Source organism: Caretta caretta, chromosome 7 (assembly GCF_965140235.1).
Source record: "Caretta caretta isolate rCarCar2 chromosome 7, rCarCar1.hap1, whole genome shotgun sequence".
In the NCBI taxonomy this organism is placed as follows: domain Eukaryota; kingdom Metazoa; phylum Chordata; order Testudines; family Cheloniidae; genus Caretta; species Caretta caretta.
In genome coordinates, this window is record NC_134212.1 from 96799786 (window position 1) to 96825173 (window position 25388).

A 25388-nucleotide genomic window follows, 5' to 3' on the forward strand; every position below is an offset into this window, starting at 1 on the left:
ATCAGATTACAAAGTCATATAGCCTTGTAAATGTACACAGCAGTTTTCAGAACCCACAGATATGGCATCCCAAAGAGTTTACTGATCAACTCACACAAAAATGATGCATGGAAGAGTGATTACATTCAGGGGCATAAAAATAACTAAAAAATGTTTCAACAGGGAAAGAGGTAAACTCATATATCTGGACATATAGTTCAAAGCACAGATATTCACTAGAAAAAAGAAACCTGTAAAGCAACAATACTGAGATGTCGGAGATGGCAGACATTAAGAAATTAAACAGGAGTTTGCAGTGCTGATGGTTGCTGAAAAAGCCAATGCAATTTTAAACTTTATATACAGCAGTCACACAACAATGGACAGAGATATAATGTGTCCTCTCTATATGGCTCTTTTGCGACGACCTGAAATAATATATTAATTTCTGGTAACCTAATTACTAGCAGGTTATTGACAAATTGTGTTACTGATGCAGTGAAGAGTAATAAAAATGATTAGGAGACTGGAGGCAATGGTTTATGAGAAAAGATTAAGACGTATAGCTCAGCTAGGTGAGGGATAGGATAATAGCCTATACATAAATAAGAGGTGGGAAAATGAGGGAGAGGAAGCAATTCTTTAGCATAATAAAATGTGCTAACTAGGAGTAATAGCATGAAATCAAGAAAATGAAAAATTGGGTGAATGTATGCACATTTTCCTGACAACATGATGTACTAGACTGTTAAATTATGCCCCAGGAGAAGCAGTGAAAGCCCTATCATTTGACACATTTGACACTAGATGGGACAATGCAAGAGTAAAATGTGCGGTAAGGAACAAACATGCACTGGGTGCAATGTAGACTAAATGATCAAATTGGTCTTTTTCTGCTCTAAGCATGACCTCAACATAGAAGTTGCACAAATTTAACTAAAATCGGTTTAAAACAGTGCAAAACTGTGAACCCACTTACGTTAAAAAAACAAAGAGTACTTGTGGCACCTTAGAGACTAATACATTCATTTGGGCATAAGCTTTCGTGGGCTAAAACCCACTTCATTGGTGGAAAATACAGAAGGAAGATATATATATATATATACACACAGAGAACATAAAAAAATGGGTGTTGCCATACCAACTGTAATGAGACCAATTAATTAAGGTGGGCTATTATCGTTGATTATCTCTGAAAATAGCAGACCTTAATTGATTGTGAGAGATTATGAAAGAAACGGGTGGAGAAGTAACATGCGATGAGGGGCGGAGTTGTGTGGATGTTTTGATAGTGCAGATCAGGAGTTTGAACATTACATGGCAGGAGAAGCAAAACCAATTGGAGCTGATGCTAATTTATGTAATGAACAATACATAAGGCGCTAGTACCAAAACCAAAGTGGAATCAAAGGATTTTTGAGGAGAGCTATAACTGTGAATAAGGCTGTTTTTTGTCAGAGAGAAAATTCTTACTTTTGCAGGGGAGAGGGGGTCATCATATTGGGATTCAGAGCCAGGAGGCTGAAAAGCAATTGTAGCTTTGAAATATGACTCTGGGAAGCACTTAGTATGCACTTTAGTTCTGGCATATGATGATGAAATTAAAGTTGAAGGCACTCTCAAAGTGGCACTAAAATGTTAACCATTACAAACCCCAAAGCCAGAATGAAATGAACAATGCCAAACCAAAAGAAAAACAAATGTTTTAACTATAACTATCATGTATTCAAAAATTACAGAAAATGAAATCTTTATGCAAGCAGCTACTCTGAAAATTAAACAATGAAAACTTTTATGAGTATCATTGCTGTTCTCTATAAAAAGCTATTTTTTCCTTTGGGATTTGCATAACTGATTAGATTTCCTTGTAAAATGTTACCCCCTGTGCTAGAAGTTTCTTCAGAAAGTTATACTTAAAGAGGCATTTTGTCCTCTTCACATAAAGTGATACATACACTCGTAATTCTTCAAAATGCAGTGAAAATATCCTCCACAGTTATTCTGTTGATAATACAGAAGAAACAAAATAAACATTTGTGACACTCAGATACTGTCATGGAAATATCCAGAAGGAAAAGCATCTGGGGTTACTTCCAATACTTTATCCACTGTATAATTTAAAAAGGCACAAAGTAAAGGAAATGTGTGTGCATCCTAAAATATTTTGTTCCAAAACAGCAATGGCTCTATCAGGCAGACGAGAAGGCTCAATCCTCCTACTAGACACTGAGCAACCCACTGCTGAATCATTTGTACAAAGTATATGCATTCACAAGAGCAGGGAGCAGTTTAGAATCTATACTGCAATGTGTGCCTGCATATGTTAAAACAGGAGCATGCCGTAAATGTACAAATACGTGATTTCAATTTTAAGTGGTAGATTATTCAGTATTCAAACAGTGTCTTACATCTTTGACTTCATCCATGATGGCTATTAACTTTTCCATTATGTAAGCCAAATATATAATATCCATCTTATCTGCAAAGTTGGAAGCATCTCTTGTGTAGGCTGTAAGTTGGCGGGAAAATTCAAGAGCATTGGTGGCGTTGATGTGCATCTGGAAATACATCAGAATTGTTATGTGTAATATCTGGCTTGGCTTTTATCACTCTTTTCACATTTCTGAGGCTACATAACTTGTTTAATGTGTACCAATTTAGGATCTGATCATACAATCAAGGAAGATTAGGGTTGGAAGAGACCTCAGGAGGTCATCTAGTCCAACCCCCTGCTCAAAGCAGGACCAACACCAACTAAATCATCCCAGCCAGGGCTTTGTCAAGCTGGGCCTTAAAAACCTTCTAAGGATGGCAATTCCACCACTTCCCTAGGTAACCCATTCCAGTGCTTCACCACCCTCAAGTGAAATAGTATTTCCTAATATACAACCTAGACCTCCCCCACTGCAACTTGAGACCATTGCTCCTTGTTCTGTCATCTGCCACCACTGAGAACAGTCAAGCTCCATCCTCTTTGGAACCCCCCTTCAGGTAGTTGAAGGCTACTATCAACCCCCACCCCCACTCTTCTGCAGACTAAACAAGCCCAGTTCCCTCAGCCTCTCCTCGTAAGTCATGTGCCCCAGCACCCTGATCATTTTTGTTGCCCTCCTCTGGACTCTCCAATTTTTCCACATCCTTTCTGTAGTGGGGGGGCCCAAAACTGGATGTAATACTCCAGATGTGGCCTCACCAGTGCTGAATAGAGGGGACTAATCACTTCCCTCAATCCTTCAAAAGACTTACACACGTGAATAGTGCCATTGACCTAAAGTGAAGCATGTGTACAAGTCTTTGCAGGATCAGGGCTTTAGTCAGATGATTCCCACTAACATGGAACCATGCAGCTAAGAATCAATACACTGCACTGAATCAGGATTCCCTAGGACCTGTGGTTTTTATCTCATACACACAGCTGTGAATCTGAAATAACTTTTGACTTCAATGGCATTGCTTTGGATTTACACTAACATGAAGGTGACCAGGATACATGGCTCTTGGAGTCTTTATGTCAGGAACATGTCCAGATTTTCAGAAATGTAGCTACTGGAGTAAAAAAATCAGTTTTAAAAGCAGAGGGGTATTATTTTTATTGACAATTTTCAGGTAGAAAAGCAAAACCCAACTCTGAAGGTCTGGGAAAATTATAAGCAAGGAGTTATAATGGAAAGGGATTTTCATCCTTAACTATCACATGCACTACACACGTTCACTATACTATTTCTGATATTGGCTAACTACACAGTTAGTTGACTGCAGTTCAAACAGGCTACACAAAAACAGGCTAATAATTACTCTGTGCACCTTGGCTCTCTAGCTTGGATTTGACAGTAACATCTGATTATTGAACAATTTGTTAATAAACTTTCTGCTGTGGCAACAGGCAGCACGATTTCTCTAGAGACTTGAGAGTCCTCCAAAGAGAGGAAGAGGTGAGACAGGAAACTAATGAATGGAAAAAAAAAAGCAATAAGAAAAAAAGTCCTGTAAGGAAAACTCACAGGTATGTGTGAGATAAAGATATTTTTCAAGGATAAAGCCAGAGTAAGGAAACAGAATGTCTGGATTCATTATCCAGAACCACTGAAATCACACAGACTAAACAGATGACCAGGCAAAAGGAAGGCATTGCTTTGCTGTAGCATTCCTTCAACCCAATCTTTTCATTTCTCTTTCCTGAGATGCTTTTCCTCAGATTAATCGTTGACTTTTCTCACAAGTAGAATTTTTTTAAAAAGATTACATTTGCTTTACCTATCAACTGTTCTAGATTATTATAAATGGAAATCATATTTCCAGATTGAACTTTCTGGCTTTGTTATGAAAATATGCTCTGTTTATGTTTTAGTTTAACTCTGATATTTTAATTCATTGTATCTGTGATATAATTCATCTTAAGAAGTCCAAAGAGTAGAAGAGGCAAGAGATCAAAGAGCAATTCTCTTCTTCCCCCTGTACCTTTTGGTGGCACTGTTTGTGTTAAGTATCATTACATCAAGACTTGTTTTTTTTAACGAGCTAGAATTAAAAGGGGAGTTTTGCAGGCAGTGGCTTTAACAGGCACAAGTTAAAAATATTTAGGCTTACATATTTAAGCTTTGCACTGAGAACAAGAGGTGGAAACAGCTGCCTTGTGTATATAATGCTCCTAGTAACTTTTTCAGACTGAAAGCAGAGTTTATATTATTAATATTATTTATGCAGCATTGTAGGTCTGCATCAAGCTTTACAGAAATGAAAGTAGAAACACTCCCTACCCCAGAAAACATATAATTTAAAGGCCTGATCCTGCTAATTGTTCAGCAACCTTAATTTCCAATGGAGTCTGCGGTTCAGCACCTCTGACCAGACTCTGCAATTTGCAGCATCAAATTAAGCAAACACAGATAACGGACAAAGCTGGTGGGAGAGACAGGAGGGATGAGGGTTTCAACAAACCAAGACAATGTGATCTGAACTGTTATGCTGTGTGCAGCTCACACACTTCGGGTTGGACGTATTAATGTACTTATTTCAAAGAGAAGCTTGTGAAAAAATGTGAAAGAGAAGCCCTAGGAGTGGAGGTGTGGTGGAAATCTAGCAAACAGAAACAATTTCAGGCTAGGTTGGGTAGATTGGTGCACTAGGAAAGGGAGGCTGTTGTCATACATCAGGGACAGCGCATGAAAGGAAGTGCATGGAAGGAGACAAAGAAGAAGAGTGTTGGAGTGAAAAGAGTGTGCTGAGAACAGAGGCATGGGATTGAGATGGGAGCTGAGGGCAGATGTGCAAGCAGGTACAGAGCTGTGCAGTTCCAACCACCGTCCTCCCTTCTATACACTTTCCTGCTCTCTCCCTATACCTCTTTCAACATCTCACCCATTTTTTTGGACTTTGATGCTATCTAGACAATGACTGGAGGTAGAGGAGGTGATGGCAGCTGTATCCCTCTTACAACCTTTAGTCTAGTGACTAGAAAAGGAGTACTTGTGGCACCTTAGAGACTAACCAATTTATCTGAGCATAAGCTTTCGTGAGCTACAGCTCACTTCATTGGATGCATACTGTGGAAAGTGTAGAAGATCTTTTTATATACACACAAAGCATGACCACACCACTCTCCTGCTGGTAATAGCTTATCTAAAGTGATCACTCTCCTTACAATGTGTATGATAATCAGGTTGGGTCATTTCCAGCACAAATCCAGGTTTTGTGCTGGAAATGACCCAACTTGATTATCATACACATTGTAAGGAGAGTGATCACTTTAGATAAGCTATTACCAGCAGGAGAGTGGTGTGGTCATGCTTTGTGTGTATATAAAAAGATCTTCTACACTTTCCAGAGTATGCATCTGATGAAGTGAGCTGTAGCTCACGAAAGCTTATGCTCAAATAAATTGGTTAGTCTCTAAGGTGCCACAAGTACTCCTTTTCTTTTTGTGAATACAGACTAACAAGGCTGTTACTCTGGAATCTAGTGACTAGGGCGCTCAGTTGGGATGGAGGAGACCCCAGTTTGAATCCCTACTCTGGTGCCCTAACCACCAGGCTATGGGGTATTCTCTGGTGGGTCTTTCTCAATCTCTCCTGTTGAAGCTGCTCCATGTTGTAAATAATTAAATATTTATTGGAGCAGGGACTTCAACTTGGATCTCCCACTTCTCTCTCTGGGCTAATAACTAATCAAGGGAGTGCGAATGACTCGATAGCCTGGTGGTTACAGCACTCACCTGGGAGGAGGGAGATTTGAACCTGTCTCCCTTACAGCCCAGATGAATGCCTTTCATGCCACGCTAAAGCTTGGTGGTGGGGGGAGGGAACACCACATCCCATTCCCCCATTTTGTGACTCTAGTCCTTTAAAAATGTTCAGAAACAAAACATTTTGGGTTAATGAAACATTTTGTTCGATTCACAACAGACTTTTTTGAATCACTGAAATTAAAACAAATAAATCAGATTTACTTCAACCCAAGCCATTCTCTTTTTCCAGTTTTTTAGAACTGCCACCAAACCAAAATAATCAGTTATTCACCCAGCTCTACCCAACCTTGCCTCCAGTAGGTGTTGAACACTCTTCATACTAGTCTAAAACTTTCTCCTTTCCTCTTTCTTACAGACCCTCTAATCTGTGCTCTGCTTCTTACCCAACTGAAATGCCCACAGAACCAGTATCATGGCAATGAGGAGAGACATTCTAGCTGGGGAGTCAGCGATATAAGAATGCAAGAGGAACTAAGACCACTGTGGCAAGAATGTGTGTGTGGAGGAGAAAAGACACACAAAGTGGTGCTCTGATGTCTCAGTGTCCTTGTCAGTGAGTACCAGCATGTCACTCCATTACCAATGTTCACGTAAGTTCCAGACACAGGGAGAAACACACATGGCAATGAAGGTGCTGATATGCTGTATACACTCACATCCACGGCACAAATATAGCACTACATTATTCCAGTTTTACCTCAGTTTAAGTATAGTTACACTGAAGTAAAATTGGAGTAATATAGGGTATATTTATACAGCAGTAAAATACCTATGGCTGGCCTGGATCAACTGACTTGGGTTTGGAGGTTATAAAATCGCAGTGTAGACATACAGGCTTGGGCTGGAGCCCAGGTTCTGAGACCCCACAAGGGCTCTAGCAAGAACATCTACACTGCAATTTTATGGCCTCACAGCCTGAGCCCCATGAGCCCAAGTCCATGGACCCAGGCCTGCCACAGCTGTGCTGTGGGTCTTTTATCACAACATAGATGTACCCATAGTGGTGAATCTGGCCCAAAACATTTTCCTATCTATATAATATTTTACAGTCTTTTTTGTGATAGAGAAAGCTAAGGAAGTGAAGACAGTATAGGCCCTTTTCTTATTCTGAGGGCATCAGTTTTCACAAACCCTTCGAATGACGACTGCCTCATTTAGATGGAGTACTTCATTTTGCCTTGCTAGAGTGTAGAAATCCCAAACTTGTGCCTAAACTCAGGCTTGCTTGCAAGCTGTGCAATAAATCAAAGCTACAGCAAGGTGGCCCTAGTTAGTGCTTTAAAGCACCATGATCATATTGCTCCATGGTATTTGAATCCTGACAGGAACCCTTTGTTGTATGCCCTAGAAACAGACACATATTCTATTTCATGTGAAGTACCAACAACCACCTCACATATATATGTGTAACCTAACAATAACTACAGTACATTCTATGAATAAGGACTTTGTAATATTACCTGACTAAAGGCATGAAGTACTTGAGTTACTTCTTGTGAATACGGACATTCAGAATAGTTTTCATCTGCCCAGCGTCCCGTCCGGTTACATTTACGCCATGCCTTTGACTCTTCTGCTCCATTGTGGAGGGAAATGGAGCTAAATGAATACTGAAGACAGGGGTGATAAGCAGTTATCCCAGCTAGAGTTTTGGGCCATCTATAAGGAGGATAATAATAAGCAATTTGAACTTGACATGCCTTATTTAGAACCAATTTACAATGTGGCAGCAATATGGCAGAACATTTGAAAAAAACTGTCAGTACAAAGTAATAATTTAAAACATTTTATTTTCTAAAAATAGCTTCCTGTTTTTGTGCTTTGTGGTAAATTACTTTGTTTTCTTGGGAAATGCCAAAAATACACGAACCCAGAGTCTGGCAGTGATGAAAACTGGCAACTGATTTGTTCTAATGAGGCGTTTGGTTGTTAAAAAAATATATATAGATGGCATGTTTCCTCCATTTGTGTCTATTCAGCTCTCTAAGAGCAGAGCTAAAGAGCACAGAACTATCTGGAAATGCAACATCTGTTATTAAAAACCGAATGGCAAATGCTCCAAAAAGGGACGGCCATTTGTACTGTGGATTTTGGCCCAAAGCCACAGAAGGGAAGATCATGAGTTCACTCGCAAGCTCCTCCTTCTGCCTTAAGCATGTGGAAACCAATCTATTGGGGGTTTGAAGAACTCAGGATCCATGGGTGAGGAGGGTGCTAAGCCCCAGGTGAAATGGGACAGTTATACTCTAGCAGGTTTCACTTAAAAAGTATAGTGGATAAGCCAGTGTAAGTTACACATGAGTTCCTCTGCTTTGCTGTCAAGTCACTCCTGGAAAGAGGGCTCATAGGGCAACAGCAGTCAGCACAGCTCAACTAGGCTAGAGGGGACCAGTAGGCAATACAATGTCTCTGTACTGCTACTGTATTCTCAAGAGCCTCACAAATCCCAGGGAATCTGAAACTTTTGGGGCTGAATCCTGTGCCATTTACAGGGCAGTGGGAACAAAATGTGTTCAAATGATTAAAAGGGGAAATTAGAAGGAAACATAACTATAATCTCACAGAGTTTCAGATGCCTTCATAAGTTTGGAGAGGATCAGGCCCGTTAGCACATGTCTAGTGAGCCTCCTAGTCTTGGTCAACAGACTTGGGCTAGGAGGGCTCGGGTCTAATCGTTACATCAGTATAATTTCAACGGAGGATAGGTCTACACCACATTTCGGAGTGAGTCTCCCAGCCTGGTTCGACAGCCTGAGGATAGAATGCTCTAAAACCAACCATGTAGACAGTGCTTTGAAGTTGCAGCTCAAGCTGGAGCTTGTGCTCTGAAGTCTAGGAAGGGGCAAGAGCTTCACAACCTGAGGTGCAACTTCAAAGCACTGTCTACACCGTTGTTTTTAGAGCACCAGTACGAGCCCTACTAGCCTCAGTCTGTTGAACCAGGCTGGGAGACTCACTCCAAAATGTGGTGTAGACATATCCCCCGTTGAAATTATACTGATGTAATGATTAGACCTAAGCAGTCGTACTAGTACTCAGCTTCTCAGTGATGCATGTAGCACACCTTGATTATTAATGTTTAGATTAACATGTAAATTAACCCTTTTTAATTTGTGCTCTGTAGATTGATTTGAACACTAGTACATAATATGCTGACAGGTTCTGAGCCATCCACATCTTTTCAATTCCAAAGAAAGCTAAGCCAAGAAGAAAAATTACCTTCCTTTTCCACAGCTGACAAATCAATGAAATAACTCATCACATGGAGCAAAAACATTGGACGCAAAATGAAACATGAACAGAGTTGTGGGAAAAAAAGAAAAAGAAAATACCACATATTTTCCTCTTTGCCTTTGAATGGAATGCTACCTTTAGTGAAAGGTAGTGTACTGTATTAGCTAAAGGCCCAGTTCTTACCTCAAACATAAAATCGATGAGGTTCCTCAGAAAAGTAAGCACCTAATCTAAGCAAGGCTGGCAGAATCTGACTCTTTAGGATTAGGAATAATGCAACATAAAGCTTTTACCTTTAGCATTTAAGAACAGACTTATAGTGAGTGGAAAGCAAAGTACAGCATCACACAAAATATCATTTAGTTCATAGGATCAGTTCAGTCTGATTCACAATGCATAATATTCTTATTGCAATTATAAATACCACCTGGGCCTGCCAACTAAAAGAACCAATCTTCGACAGCATTTATTGCTTCTCTGCCCAATAAAGAGGCAGTTTTTTTTAATTTTGCTTTTGTGGATGATATCTTTCTACCTACATATTTGCTATGATATCAAAACCTCAAAGATCTTTCCATGAAAAATTACTGGCATGTTAGCTACATCTCAGAGGAGAAACCTTTGAAACAAGCTTCATGTGTTAATGCTAAGTTTGCTCAAAAGAAGTTCTCTATAATTTTACATTAATTCCCTTCAAATGCCAAAAGAATCCATGGATTCAAGATACTTTTGATCTATGCTTCAAAACTAAATTTGTCTGGACATTCTGAAAGATGATCAATAAGGAAAGAAACATGCATTCCTGTTCCTTTGATTTATATAAAAAGGCAAAATGCCCTTGGCGTTAGTTTGAGACACTATGTAGGAATTTATATATCTTTTATTTATAAATAAAAGAATGACATTTACTGGCAAGTGTATAATAGGCCTCTTAAGGTTGCCATTTGAAAGCTGCATTGTGTGGCACTCAGTACAATTTTATATAATCTATTTCAAAAATGGTTCATTAAAAAACACCCACAATTCATCCTTTTGGGGCTGGACAGAAAGGTAGTTTTGTCAGTAACAAATAAACCCAACAAGCTCTGCTTGAGACTTTTAAAGGAATCCAAGGGATTTAGCTATGTGTCTTCCATTAATTTCAATATTTTCCTTGAAATTTGTGGTGAAGCAAAAAAATATGTTTTGGGGTGGGTTTTTTTGGAGAATTGTGAAAAGAATCTTTGGTGGCAGTAAGTTTTCCTTCTCCACACAGCTCTATCTGTGCTGTACCATAAGTGAAAGCCAGAGGCAAAGTACCAAGAAAAATGAGTCATTCTCACAGTTTAAGGATAAATTAAAAGAGAAGATATTTATTCCAGTTAGAAGCTTGTACAGAGAGCACTTAGCTCCCACAGGGAAAGCTCCCTGCCCACCTTACTTTTCTTTTAATCAATTATGCAACATCAACCCTTATCATAATCAACCTGGCAACAAGTTACCTTCTTGCTCTTTGGGGACTATTACACATTGGTGTTACTCAGTCATGGCCAGCCCCCGCCCCCACCCCCGGGACTCCTGCCCCATCCAACCCCCCGCTTTCCTTGATGCCCCCCGCAGGACCCCTGCCCCATCCACCCCCCTCCCCTTTCCCCTGACTGCCCCAGAACCAGGCAGGAGGGTCTTGTGGGCCACCGTAGTGGGTGCCCACCGTGCCCCGCCCCCAAGAGCCAGAGGGACCTGCTGGGGGGTGAAGTGGGGAGTCCCAGCAGTGCTTACTTGGGGCGGCTCCCAGGAAGCATCCGGCAGGTCCCTCTGGCTCCTAGAAGTGGGATAGCATAGCTGGGGGGGAACAGGGGGAGGGCCGCTCCCCTCACTGATTACATCAAAAGTGGTGCCTTAGGCGCTGACTCTGTGGGTGCTCCGGGGCTGGAGCACCCACGGGGAAAATTTGTTAGGTGCAGAGGACCCACGGCAGCTTCCCGCCCCACGCCCAGCCCCAGCTCACCTCTGCCTCCTCCCCTGAATGCACTGCCCCGCTCTGCTTCTCCGCCCCCCCCTCCTGCGAATCAGCTGTTCGTGTGAGAAGCTGGGAAGGGCTGAGAAGCAAGAGCAGCTTTGAGCTCAGGCCCAGGGAGGCGGAGGTGAGCTGGGGCAGGGAGCAGTTCCCCTGTGCGGCCCCGCCCTCCTGGGTTACCTACTGTAGTGTGGGCGGCCTTCCTCGCGCCTCCCTGCCCCAGCTCACCTCCGCTCCACCTCCGCCTCTCTGGGCCTGAGCGCAAAGCTGCTGCCTGCTTCTCAGCCCTCCCCGGCTTCCCGCACGAACAGCTGATTCTAAAAGGCTTCCCGTGAGAACAGCTGATTCGCGGGAAGCTGGGGGTGGGGTGGGGTGGAGAAGCAGAGTGGGGCGGCGCATTCAGGGGAGGAGGCGGAGATGGAGCGGAGGTGAGGTGAGCTGGGGCCAGGTGAGGGGCTGCCGGTGGGTGCTCTGCACCTACCAAATTTTCCCTGTGGGTGCTCCAGCCCCGGAACACCACAGAGGTGGTGCGAAGGCACCACTTTTGGCTGGTTGTTAAATTTAGAAGCCCTTTTAGAACCGGTTGTCCCTCTTGGGACATGAACCGGCTCCAGCTCAGCACTGGTGTTACTGCAGGACAGGTTAAAAAAAACATATCTTAGAGTTTTATATTCATCACCATCATATTTCAACTTCTCCCACTTAAAATCTCTAGCAATAGTGGAATCCCTAGCAGATTTCATGAAGTCTCTGGTTCTCCTCCATTTTGGGAGTGAAAAACTTCTTAAAACATATCATATGATTAAACTGGAGTTAAATCATAAGTTACATTTGGTTACCACTTTGTGCAGACTACAGGTTTAATATGTAATTTTAGGGGGAAAGTCTACCCAAATGCAACTAATATATTTAATCTCTTTCAAAATACAATTTGTGGGTAATATTCATATTTATTAAAAAGAACAAGTTTTTCTGAAAGCAGGGTTAAGTATTCTATTAATATTTTTTCAAATTTTATTACATATTACTAGGTATTTTAGGAACTTGGGTACTATATTCATAAAAAGTCATCTCAAGCAATCTGCTTGTTTATCTGAACAGTTTTCACTTTAAATTTTTACTACCTCCAGTGGAATATTCCGTAACAGTTGTATGCTATTTATTGCTCCTAATAGCACCTGAGCAAAACAATTTGAACTGGAATGGATTCATCAGAAGTGTATTGAAGATTATATCTTTTAATGTTTTAGTGCAGTGGTTATTGACTTATTCTTTACTGTGACTCCGTGTTACAACAGAAAAAAAAGAGTCCCAGAAGTTTTCAGAGCCTTCTCCCATTTAGCCTTAATGGAAAGGAAGGCAGTCACAACCCCCCCCCCCGAAACCTTCCATGCCTCAGGTTGAGAACACATACTATACTACAAGCATTATAACAGAGTTTTTCATAATGCATTCTATGGACTACAGAGCACTTGCTGTTGGTCCTCAGAGGGCTGGCTAGTCACAGGGTGTTGGTTCTTCCTCCTACTAAATCACATTAAAAAGACAGCAAAAACTAAGTGAGATACTTTCCTAAAGTTCCTTTTCCACATGAGCACTTGTTGTAGTTACCACAAGGATATTTATATAAATCATGGATGAGAGGGAAAATAGTCCACAGGTTAATTTCTTGCATCAATATGAGGTCCATGCTGAGAAAATGTGTAAGAACCTGTTGTAAGTAATGTGTCCAGGATGAATTTACAGATCCATTTTATAGAGGACAAAGGCTTTTGCTTTCTTCATGTTTGTATATTTTAAACTTAGAGGAAATCATACCTGAAATCTCCTTTATTATTAATTATTCTTTCTTCAGGGCAGTAGGGTGCTGCTGTTTCTAATACCACAATTTCTACATGCTTAGTACTGGTTCCATAGGAGTTGTTGATCAGACACTCCCAATCTCCAGTCGCACCAATGTCAATGCTGGACAAGATAAGCTCACTATAGGTATATATAAAAAAATAAAATACAAATTATTGACCACACCTAATCTATACACAGGTAGACATTTGTTACTTGAAAAATATGAAGTTATCTTTTAGGGCTTTACTACAGAAATACAGAACCATTTGTGTATGTGTATTGCTGTAAAGACAGAGAAACATGGTGATTTGGTATGCAGTTTTCATCAGCATAAATTTGGATTAGCTGTCCTGACCATGAGTGACAAAGCCACAGATATTTGTACAGGTCATCCCAAATGAGTATCAGATACATACAAAAAGCTACATAAAAAGAATGTTATTTATGCCGCAAAGTCAAACAACTGAAAGTTAGAAAATGCCAGATTTACAGTTGCCACTGCAACCTTAATTTGGCCATGATGTCCTCCTGTCCTGCACCCCACAGCTGTTTTAGCAACTCCAAGGCATTCCCAGTCCAGTGCCTGATACTGCTGTAGCAGGTGCATGGGCCTGGCTCTTTACAGTCTTCAATGATTTCGGCAAACTGTCAACAGTTTCCTGAGGAATGCAAACTAGAAGATGAAAATGATATTTTTTTTTAGTATTGTGCAACTCAGGGACATCTGAATGGCATTTCAAGGGACAAAGAAAAGGCATTTGTATAGCCAGGGGCTTCTCACTGTTGAATATGAAAGACTTTCTGCAAACAGTGTTACTACTTGTCCAAAAAAAAAAAAAAAAGGGGGGGCACACAAACCTTTATACTGGAGTATTAAGAAACCTAAATATATGGGTTGCTATCAACATCCTCAATATTGAAACTTCTGTGCAGTACCACACCACCCTAACATGTTGACTCTGTATGACAAATATTCTACAAGGTTTGGGGAATTATTTTAGAACCATTTCTAAATTTTATTGATACTATTTTTCATAGACTTCAACATGTCAGCCCAGCTTCTCTTAGTATAATGAGTGAACCCTTTACCCCACTGAAGTCAAAGGGAATTTTACCCCTGACTTCAACAGGACCAGGATTTCACCCAATGACTGCAATTCGATAGATCTTATAAACAAAAAATTCTAACTATTAAATTTTCGGAAACAAATTCTACATTTAAGTCCTTATTAAAGATGCACTTCTGCTGTGCTACATACAGCAAATATTCTTGGTTTGAGTCCTACCTACAACAAATCTACTTGGAAACAAACAAACATTGTTCCCCTTCCTCTAACTTGTGTGTCTGTCCTTACACTGGGAGATTCTTGTGTCATGGCCCATCCCTTCAGAATTTCTGGGAGGTGCCTTGTTAATTATAGTCACTAACAAACAAACAAATAAATAATAAAACACCTTTAAAAGGTACCTAAAAACTTTTATTTACATAATTCATATTAATATTTAAAGCTGTAAAGTGTCATGATCTACCATGAAAAATATACACCATTGAAAAAAGCTTGCTTTCTAATAAACAAATCACAAAATATTAGACCGTAAATCTGTCACTGATCCAGAACTGAATATTGCTCATTCTGATCCTCAAGGAAGTGCATTTCTAGAAAGAAACTCTAGATTTAAAAAGGAGTTGGGAGGGTGGGAAAGGCAACATCTCCCTGAAAATTTTTATTGTTTTACAAATATGGCAGCTGTTCAAAGCTGCTCAGTGACTTGGAATGTTAGTTGTTCTGGAAGAAATGGATTATGGGCAGAATGCAGGGCAAGTAATAAATGTACATGATAAAACAACATCACATAGTTTAGTAACTGTCAAACCGATATCAAAACAAAATTTGAGGTAGTTAAAACAAGACCTTATCTGCAGGTATTTGGTGGTCCTTCAAGTTATCTGTAATGAGTTTGACAATTTTTAAAGGCAATGTGTAGTAAAAAGAATTGTACCAGTTACTGAATTTTGTCATCTTAAACTTGATAAATTTCCACTTTCTTTCAACTTAAATCATGATGAATAAATTAAACCACAACACATTAGCTGCATGAAGGTGTCCGATTTCCTCACATATAAACTAGTTGAACAGATGCTTTTATCTATATAAAAATAGACTACAACTGATTGATTCACTCAGCAACCTATATTCCCATTTTTTCCCCATAAACAATGGAGGACGACCGTCTCAGCTAGTCACTTCAATATCATTACCAGTTGATAATGATTCCTAAATTAAATTTACTCTTTCAGACCACAAATATTTTCACATCACCTTCACAGTCAGCTGGGGACAAAAACTTCAAGCTGGTTGAAAAATTTCCATTGAAACTGTTTTTCAATAAAACATTGTTTTTTTTAAAAAATGACCTCACAGTAGCGTTGGGGCAGAATAACTTCTGAAATGCGTGGAATATATGACAGTCAGATGAGCTAACCTATTGATATAATTGATAAAAAAGCAGATGAGATCACTGTTAAGGTTTTGCATTTGAGTACAAGTTTGATGAAGTTGAAGTTGCTTTTGGGTATCTGCTGGATACAGATGTGAAAGCCTTATGGGGGTACTGGACTGCATTATCAACAGCATTGTGGGAAATATGAAGGTGGAAAGGAATGTACATGTCTTTCCCCTTAACTTCTTATTTGCATTCTTTTAAGGTTCTGATTGCATGAAGTTTTTCCATAATCTTAACTACTACTAAACATAGTCTTTGTTTGTAATTAACTCAGTTTTCACACAGCTCCAAAGGCAAATATTTACTAGCATAACATCAGTCCTTACATTAGAAGTACAAGAGATCAGCGTTGTCTGAGATCATATGAGGAAGCTGACATTCAGACTCATTTAGCCTTCTATGAGCCTTGACTAATGGTGGACAAAATAAAAGGCCAGATCCAGCGTTAAGCAAAGCAGAAGACCCTTCATAATGACTAGGGTATGAATTACCATCTGGCCATGGCAAATTAAGAATGAATTTATATTCCTCTAGGAACATTTTGGGTAGAGAGCCCAATGGTGAAATTGTTCATTTTCTTACCATCTGGATATGACAAATGATTAATTGATTTTATTCCCCCCGGAGGCTTTTTGGGAACTGGTCAAGTAGAGAAACCTTTTACATTCTTAAAAAGAGAAGTCTGTAAATTGTCCTGCCACTCAACATGATGTCTTAAACATTTTTTCACCTATAATCCTTAGCAACTTCAGGTTTCTGGAAGACTTTAAGGAAAGCATGGGTCCGTATAGAATTTTATACTCCTTTGTAAATCTTTCCAGGAGGTACACTACTTATGCTGTGTCTTGGCATTACTATAGCAGCCTTCTCAAAGGTTCCAATAATAATAGTGGTTTTTGGCTCCTAATAACAGGCTGCTCTTGAGCTTCCTTGAGGATGGTGGTGAGTCTTGGCAACAGGTAGAAACTCTCAGTCCCCACATGAGCCTAGAAGAATGCTGAATTTAGGCAGCTTGATCAGAGAGGAATCAAGACATGAGGAGGATGGAGGCTTCTGGTCCCTCCTGCTCACAAGAGATGCATTTAGTTGTGCCTCTGGCTGCCATCTCTCCTTCAGATCCCACAAAGGCTAAGGATCATTCCCACGAGTTCACTCAGCAGACCTTGTGGCAGTAGTGAGTTTTCCAAGGGGTGAAGCAGAGGACAGAAAGAGCTCACTGCAGCGGGCATCATGCCTTTCCTAAAATTGGAATGGATTCTCTCTCTCTTCTTGAGAAGTGCAGTAGTTGCCATTTCCAATAGAAACTTGTGACATGCCAAGAGGTACAGTCCAGGAAAGCCTAGGTGTTCACAAGAGGGGATTACTGCAATTTGGAATGGAAGTGTTCTGACTGGAAAGCTGCCTGATGAGGTCAAAGGGCCGAGTAGCACAAATGTTGTTCAATTATAACACAGAACCTTGAAAGCAAGGAAGACGATTGTAGTGGGGTTCACTCAGAGGCCTTCTGGCTCAGTGGACATGCTGTGGCACAACAGTCTCCAAAGTCCGGAGGGATAGGGGGCTTTGTCAGGCAATCTCAGGGTCAGGCAGCCAAGTTACAGTCTGTCCTTCTCTATGTTGGACTGGGGCAAAGGGAAGAGTAAGGAGACCCGGGTGATCTCTCTGCACATGGTCCAGAGCCCAAGGGATGTGTCTATCCTCTCTGGCTGATACCCCAGACCAGCCTCTCCTGGGCCACCTCCAAACCCCCCCTCCACCACCACCACCACCCACGGACTTTCTTCGTTTGGGGAATGGTCACAGCTCTCTGCTTCCCTTCTGACAGAAGGGTGTTCAAGTAGTCTCAGTGATTCTGACAGTCGGCTGGGGCTTCCCAGCTCACTTCGCAGTGTTCAGTGATTTCCTCCTTGTCAGGGAGAAGGGGAGAGAAAAAGGGGCAGGTTTCTGGCTGACTGGTTGGGCCTTACCCACATTCCTTCCCCTGTGTATTCCTAGAAGGTACTAACTGGCTTCCTCCCTGGGTACAGCCTCTTTTACACTCTCCCAGCAGCTTGATTGCCAGAGTCCCATTTCAAACAGGTCTCCTATTTGGAGCATGCTTCGCAGCTGCTGAGGGCCAGGGCCTTCTTGGCCCAGTACTGCTCCATCACCCCTTTAGTCTTAGTGAGGGGTCTGCAAACCCTATCGCAAGGATATACATATTTTTTCCTCTTTGTGCTGGGAGAACTCATGCATGATAGGAGTCCTCTCTCAAATGTAATGATTGACATGCTGGAAAATTAACCACAATATGCAACTGAAACTGTTCCATGAAAAGTCGTTATAATACTCTACAACACCCTGCAGTGTTGGTCATTGCTAAGTGAGGAAGCTTAATACAGGCAGAAAGCATATCCATTTAATCAGTTAACCTATGGCAAAAGATTTTCATTTGAAGCATAGATTTTCTTCATTATAGCTATGCATAACTAATTAGGCAGATCGGAACTAGGTCATGTTTTGCAGAGTTACTCATTTCTTGTCCCCAAGTAATACCTTAGCAACATTTATCTTACATTCTGATAGTCATTTACATGTCAGAAAAAACAACAACCAAGGGAGGGGGAGACTACAGCAGCCTATTTTGATAATCTTTCCTTCAGAAAGGTTTTAGAATCTGACCGAATTTCCTATATAACTTTGCAAGAACCAATCTCCGTACAGGGGAAAAACAAAAATAAATTACTGGAACATGAACAGGTTTTTAACTTTTGTGGCATTCTTCTTCAGACAGACAGACAGACACAGAGAATTGGTTTCCACAATTTAGGCAAAAAGCCGGCATAGCCTATATTTAATCCAAGCCTCCATAAATTATTAATGCTAACAAAGAATTTAAAAAATGATGATCCCTGGAGTCTGCTGCTGCTGGGAATGCAGTCTTTCACGGAGGATAAAAGGTTAAAGCATGGAAAATCAAAAGACAATGTGGAAGTCTGGGCATTTAAAACAAATTTATATTGCTAATCTGATCTCTCTGACCAATTGTCAGAATTGCCCAGGAAATAAATATCTTTAGAGAACTGATGGACTTTTAAAGAAAATTTGTGTCAGGCAGCAGCAAGAGAAAGGGAAGATTAAAGTACTTATTCAGGGTCTTCTATGCAACACAGACGAGGTCTAGCAAATATATTCCAGGTGTAATCAATTTGTCAAAGTCATAGCAAATTCAATACACTGTATTTTCTATTTCTTCTGATCAAATATATAAAACACATTACTAATCATTTAATTCAATCTATGTGTTGAAAAAACAGACACTCAAAATATTGACTATATTAAACATTAAGTTTCATTGTGATTTAAATAGTGCCTAACATGCTACACTGTGGATTAAATTTAAGAGATGTTAATGGAATGGAGAAAGTGATCTATTGCAGCATTACAATAAAAATATGTTGACAAAAATATAAGACATATACCTTCAACACAGGAGACAAATGATCCTGGAGATTAGTTTTATTTCTGTTATTCAAATGAATGATACTGAATGAAGAGACATCAATGGTCAACATTGTCATAGGATAATACGCTCCATCTGCCACCAAGTACTTGGCCAAAGGTGAAGTATATGTTTTCAAAGTAGGGTCAGTGATTCTGTGACTCAGTGTACAGTTCCATTGAAATAATTTCTCATAAATAAGATAATAAATACAGAAATATTAATATTGGAGACAAGTGGCAATTTCTCACTGTGCAATGGGAAATCTGCTGCATACTGACTGTCTGTAACACATGACAGATTAGCTTTTTTAATCTCGAAGCCCATCAGATATAGTCAGAGCCCAGATACTCAGCTGTAGCTACGGAGTGTTCAAAGGGCTGTATGCGAAAGTGGTCTTATGCCTCCTGGATCCAATCTGTACCAATCCATTCATCAGGAGGGCGAGCTGCTCTAATTTCTCTCAGCAACCAGAGTTAGCTGGGACATAAGAGAGCCTTGCCCACACAGAACTTGTCAAAAGAGCAGGTACACGCCACTCAAGGATTCCTCTAGGTTGGGTAAATCATCTGACAACTGGGTTTTGTACCAGAAGAGTGCTATAAAGCTGCCCTAACAGGGCAGGATCTGGCCTGGTGTTTTTTTAAAGTATACTGTACATTTATTAATTAGCCAACGGTTCACTAGTTGAAAGGCTTGGGGGAGGGGTGTAGTTTGTTTTATTGCTTTAAAAAAATATCAGCAGACAATAAATAGTCAGCTATATTGGAATTCGTTCGACTGCCACAGCAGTTGTTTGGTACAATGCAGTTAGACCTGTTGTACATCTTCCATTTGCTCTCGGAGAAGTAGTATTCTATAGACTGGAATATTGTATCCTGAGAAAGTTTTATTCCACTTGCATAGTTCTTGTGACTTGTACACTAGGAGAGGTTTTCAGACAAAAATATCATTGTGACAATCAGTCCAACAGAGTCAAAATTGCATAAAAAGCTTTTTAAGTAAAAACATTTCCCAGATGATTCACGAGAAGTGTTAACCTCTTTTTGATGATTCTTGATTACTTGATTACAGGCCTTTGGGACTAGCCAGAAAAAGGCAATGCTCAGTTCACTACACTAACTAATTTTTTAATTTGAAATTATTTCTTTCTCAAGTTTGTAGTTCAAATGCTTGCACAGCAGTATGGCTGAAGTGTGGCTGCTATCTAATCACTTGTACTTATGAATATTGAAATGTAACAATTTATGAATACTGTATGAAACCTGGTCAGTCAGGGTTACTGGGGTCAGAAGATTTGCATGTGTGAATGCATTGATTTAGCAAGAGAAGGCTATGGGAATAACAAACAGGGAAGCAATCCAATGACTTCCCAGATAAGAACATCTAGGTAGACACTTGAAAGACAATGGGGCAAACTGTTGACTTCAAAAATCCTGTCTCCAACATGTTATACATCTTGTTTTGCCAGAGTGGGCAGTTGCCAGATCAAAGGGCTATAAACAGTCAAAAAGTGTCTTGATTCCTGCCAGGGTGGTGAGTTGCCAAGGGCTGCTCAGGATGTTCTCAATGAGCCCTGATAGGCTCAGATTCCCTGTGGGGCTTGTGTGCACTACCTGCATCCTCCAGTCCAGGCCAACTCTTTCTCCACACACAGATCCTGACCTGATATACTGCTGATGGCTTGTGGGTGGGGGAAGTGAGGGAAGGGGAGATCAGTGCCACAGAGGCAGCTGACCCTTCCACCGTTCCATGCTGGAAGATTCAATTGTGCAGGGTCCCCTCTAAGTACATCTCATAGGGAGATGAGTGGGCCCCAAGATAGCTATCAGTTCCTATTTTCTTTAGGAAACAAGAATTGTTTTTAGCCTTTCAGCCAAAACGTTTCACTTTACAATACTTGTTTTGATTAATGTTCTTATCTCTTAATATTTCAGTATTCTCAAAATTAAGCAGTCAGATAGTATATCACAAGACAACTTTTTGCAGTTGCCTTTATTCCATCAAACAAGTAGAAAGTACCATATCTGCCCCTGTTGTTTTCCACAGGATTCATACATTTAGTTCACAAATTTATTTTAAACTATTCTCACATCTTTAATAAGTTACAAATGGTAAATCATCTCCCTTATCACTGGATTTTATTTAATCAATTCAGATTATTTCAGAAAAATCCTAACATTACTCTTCCAATTAATTAATGTGAAAACTCTCTTGTTCTTCACAGATAATTAAGCCCTATGTCTGTATCCTTCCAAAAAAACTGCACTGATTTTTAACATTTTTTTTACAGTCTAAAAATACTGTGTGAGATGGGATTCTTTTCTAAAAGTATTAGCAATAAGGACTTTTTGTGCTTTCAGTATCCTTTGTCTGTTGCACAGTCTGAAGTTTAAGGTAATCTCAAAATGGTGTAGGAGCATTGATTTACAAGTTAAATGAGTTTTTGCTTTGCTAAGTCATTTACCTAGCTGTTCAGCAATTAAGCATCAAATAGAACCCAAGATTGCTGCTCAAATGATGTACAAACAAAATATCAGCACTATACAATTACTGCTGATTACCACTGGCCTCTGAATATGCCCTTTAGCTGCTCATCCATCACCAAGAGGTAACTGACAGCAGTACATAAAGTCCTTCTCAAAAATCTATTGGATGAATCAGATTTCTTGGTCTCTCCACTTATCCTCACAACCGTTGTCTTTTTGTCTTGCCTAGATTAAGTCTCCCAGACTCTGTCATCACTTTACACTCATATAGCCTCACCTAATTATGCATCTGGGTTGCAATCTATTTATCTCTGGAACACAACTCTCAAAATGCTCCTAACATATTAGCACCACCACAAGTTCACTCACAACTCTTCCCGTGGAAATGTATGGTTACCAGTTCTGCCAAAAACTGATAAGAGAATCTGGAAATCACTAGTTCCCCACTTCCTTTCCACCAGAACTTCTGCAAATGTGTCATTCCTTCTGCTGGATCTCAAAATTGCCATGAAACTGACAGCCTAACTCTTGGCACGTCTTGATGCCCACAGCGTGTTCTCTCTCAACAGCCACACCTTGTCCCATCCTCATTTTGTTAGCATGCTTTTGCAACTCTTCCTCTCACCCAATGAAATTCCTTTGCCAACTGAAGTATTATCAATCCCAACAATTTATAAATAATGAGTCAGAAACTAAAAAATCATGAGATTGGCTTTAAGATCATGATATATTTTGTAAAAAGCGTTGAGCTTTTTATTTGCTTTCTGGTTTTTGAGTCTTTGTGCGTCCTGTTTTCGAACTTTCCTTTGCAACCATGAGGATTATAAACTTACTTACAAAAAAATCTGCGATTTACATCTAATCACTTTCCTCCAGGAACAGGAGCTTTAAGGAGTATGCACTCTGCAGAATTTTAGTTCACTCCTTTTTTCTCCTACCCTTGCATCTCTTAAAGGATCAGTGGTAATTTTGTTCTTATTGTCTCAAACAGGTGTTTCCTCTTTCCTTAATCATTAACACTCAGTCCAAGACAGCTCATCACAACATATGCAGAGGACTCTGCTGGAAAAGCATGAGGAAATGCTACGTGTATGAAAAGCTCAGATTCCTAGGCATATTTCCTTTTGGTAATGTATTCTAAATACTCTAAATGTACATCTATGGCAGCTCACAGCTCTATACTTTGGACACATTTTAAAAGGAAAACTATCATTTGCAATGGTTCATGGGTGGGACATATCGGCATAAATTCATGGTGGCATTTGAATCTACATAGCATGACGATCAAGTACTTAGATGATGTGAATAATGTGCCTTCTAATAGCACCTACTATCTCGGCTTCAGTTAAGGGCATGCTAGTTTTCCCATTAGCAACATCTACTTTCATGGGTTCTTAACCTACTGCACAATTCACTATTTTCAAAAAGAGCCTCACAAACCATAATAGCCCCACAGCAACCACGAAAGCCAAATAAGTGCTGTTAAACACTGTCTAAATAAGTATTTACAGGATAGAACAAAGTATCTCTAAAGTAGTCATTACAGTCTATTGGGTAACTAATGCAATTAGCTGAAAAAAATCTCTCACTACTGAGGAGCTGATGGATTCTTGACAACTACAATATTTTCTCTTTGAACAGAAAATCTAAAAAAAAAAGATCAATGCTAAACTATATAATTGTAGTACCTGCTTACTGGCAACTCCTCAGAACAATAAAGTACAAAAATGGGTTGAAGTGTGAGGAGATAGCTGTCGTTTGCTGTACATAACGCTTCTGTTGGCAGAAAGGCTGCTTTTACCTGGAAGTAAAACTGAGCAAGTCCTTAGGTAGAAGAGAATTTTTTTGTAAAAAATAACATTATCTGCCCAGCCAGTGGAAAACAAAACCAAAAGAACAGTTTTAGAAAAGCGCTGATAATGTGTAGTCTCCTAGAATATCTATAATTTATCATAAACTGTTATCAAATCTAAGACCTTTGTGCTACCAAACCATTTCATAAACTATAATCCTGAAATATTTACACATTAAATCACTGTACATATGCAAATAGCCCTCAACGTTACTTGTGTGCCTAGAGGGTTTGCAGGATTGGAGTCCACGTGTGTAAACTCAAAGGACAGCAAATAGAATGGGACAAAAATGAGATGACAGTATAAATCAGAGTGTCAATGTCTTCACTGTCTATGTATCAATCCTGCTCTTTATTTCACACCTTTACTTAAAATTGTCTCCTCAGTTTCATTTAAAATCCCAATTTTTAAAAGGTCCTTAAGTCCTAAAAAGCCCCCAGTAGCTAAGTCATCAGTAAAAGGGTGGCTACTATATCAAACCACTGGATTTTCCCTACAAACTAAAGGCCAGATTGTGGCACACCTTGCATTCAAGCAGCAGGGATTACAGGGGGTATTAGTCATCTCCCTTACTCCTTGTGCTAATGCACTGTATTATAGCTTCCTGTGAAAGTGGGAAGCAGGCTACATTTCCCACCCTCACCCCAAAGTGGGTGGGAAGTGCTGAAGGGAGTAGCTGGAGCCTAGACTCCACACACACCTGTAAGTTTTAGTTATGCCAGTGTATCAGTAAGCAAATACTGTGACACCCTCCCCAGAACAGTGAGAAGATCAGGAGGATGATGGTGCTCAAATGAGTTAGTCTCCCTTCTGGGCTGCTCCAGGGATCATGTGTTATTGCCCTGCCCCTTACCTTGAGCTAGGCCCCAATCTAATGGTCTAGCCCTAAGAAACTAGCACTGCCTTGGTACAAACAAGTCAATTTCTGGATATGACGCACACGAATAATGACGGAAAGTTCAACATGAGCAAAATCAAATACTATTATTGTTGGCAAGAAATGGTAAATGTGAGCTAGCAGCAGAATTGAAAACACCCTTTTGAATATCCCATAAGGAAATACCCTTTGCCAAGAAAAATATCAAGACAGACTACGGTTTCAAAAATCTATAATTAGCAGAAGAAAAAGTATTTATTTTATTTTGTTTTACCATGAGACATAAATATGCATTTGATATTCTATCCTTGCATGTTGCCAATTAATAAAATGGAAAGATTTAGGAGGATACTTTTGTTACAAATCCATGTCTACAAATATCTGGAAATCTGGAGCTACCAAATAAAATAATAATCTACAACTGTTTAAATAAGTTGCTTTTGGAACAGCACCTCTTTGTTCAAAGTCAGCGTCAGAAGTAGAACCATAAGCTGCTAAGCATTATGGGTCAAATTCTGCCCTCAGTGCAATCACAGGAACAGAATAGATTTCAATGGGAGCTACATGCATAGGAGGGCAGTAGGCAGTACTTTACGAACTGCAGGAAGGAGTAGTTTTATTTATGTACTGATACTATGTAAGTTCCTCAGGGGAGGGATTTTTTATTTAGAGTTGTACAGTGCCTATCACAGAGTGGTAGTCTATGACTGGGGACCCTAAGGACTACAGTAAAACACAGTAATAATAAGAAAAGGGGTACTTGTGGCACCTTAGAGACTAACCAATTTATTTGAGCATGAGCTTTCGTGAGCTACAGAAAGCTCATGCTCAAATAAATTGGTTAGTCTCTAAGGTGCCACAAGTACTCCTTTTCTTTTTGCGAAT

The 25388-nt window shown here is 40.0% G+C and overlaps 1 protein-coding gene across 1 annotated transcript in view; it reads right to left on the reverse strand.

Moving 5' to 3' along the window:
* Positions 1-25388, reverse strand: part of ADGRA1 (adhesion G protein-coupled receptor A1) — a 467766-nt gene that overhangs the window by 191976 nt on the left and 250402 nt on the right. Inside the window, exons 8-10 of the mRNA XM_048858295.2 lie at positions 13272-13436; positions 7684-7882; positions 2388-2537 (exon numbers count right to left, since the gene is read on the reverse strand). Coding sequence (XP_048714252.1) covers positions 2388-2537; positions 7684-7882; positions 13272-13436 — 514 coding nt within the window. The remainder of the gene's footprint in view (positions 1-2387; positions 2538-7683; positions 7883-13271; positions 13437-25388) is intronic.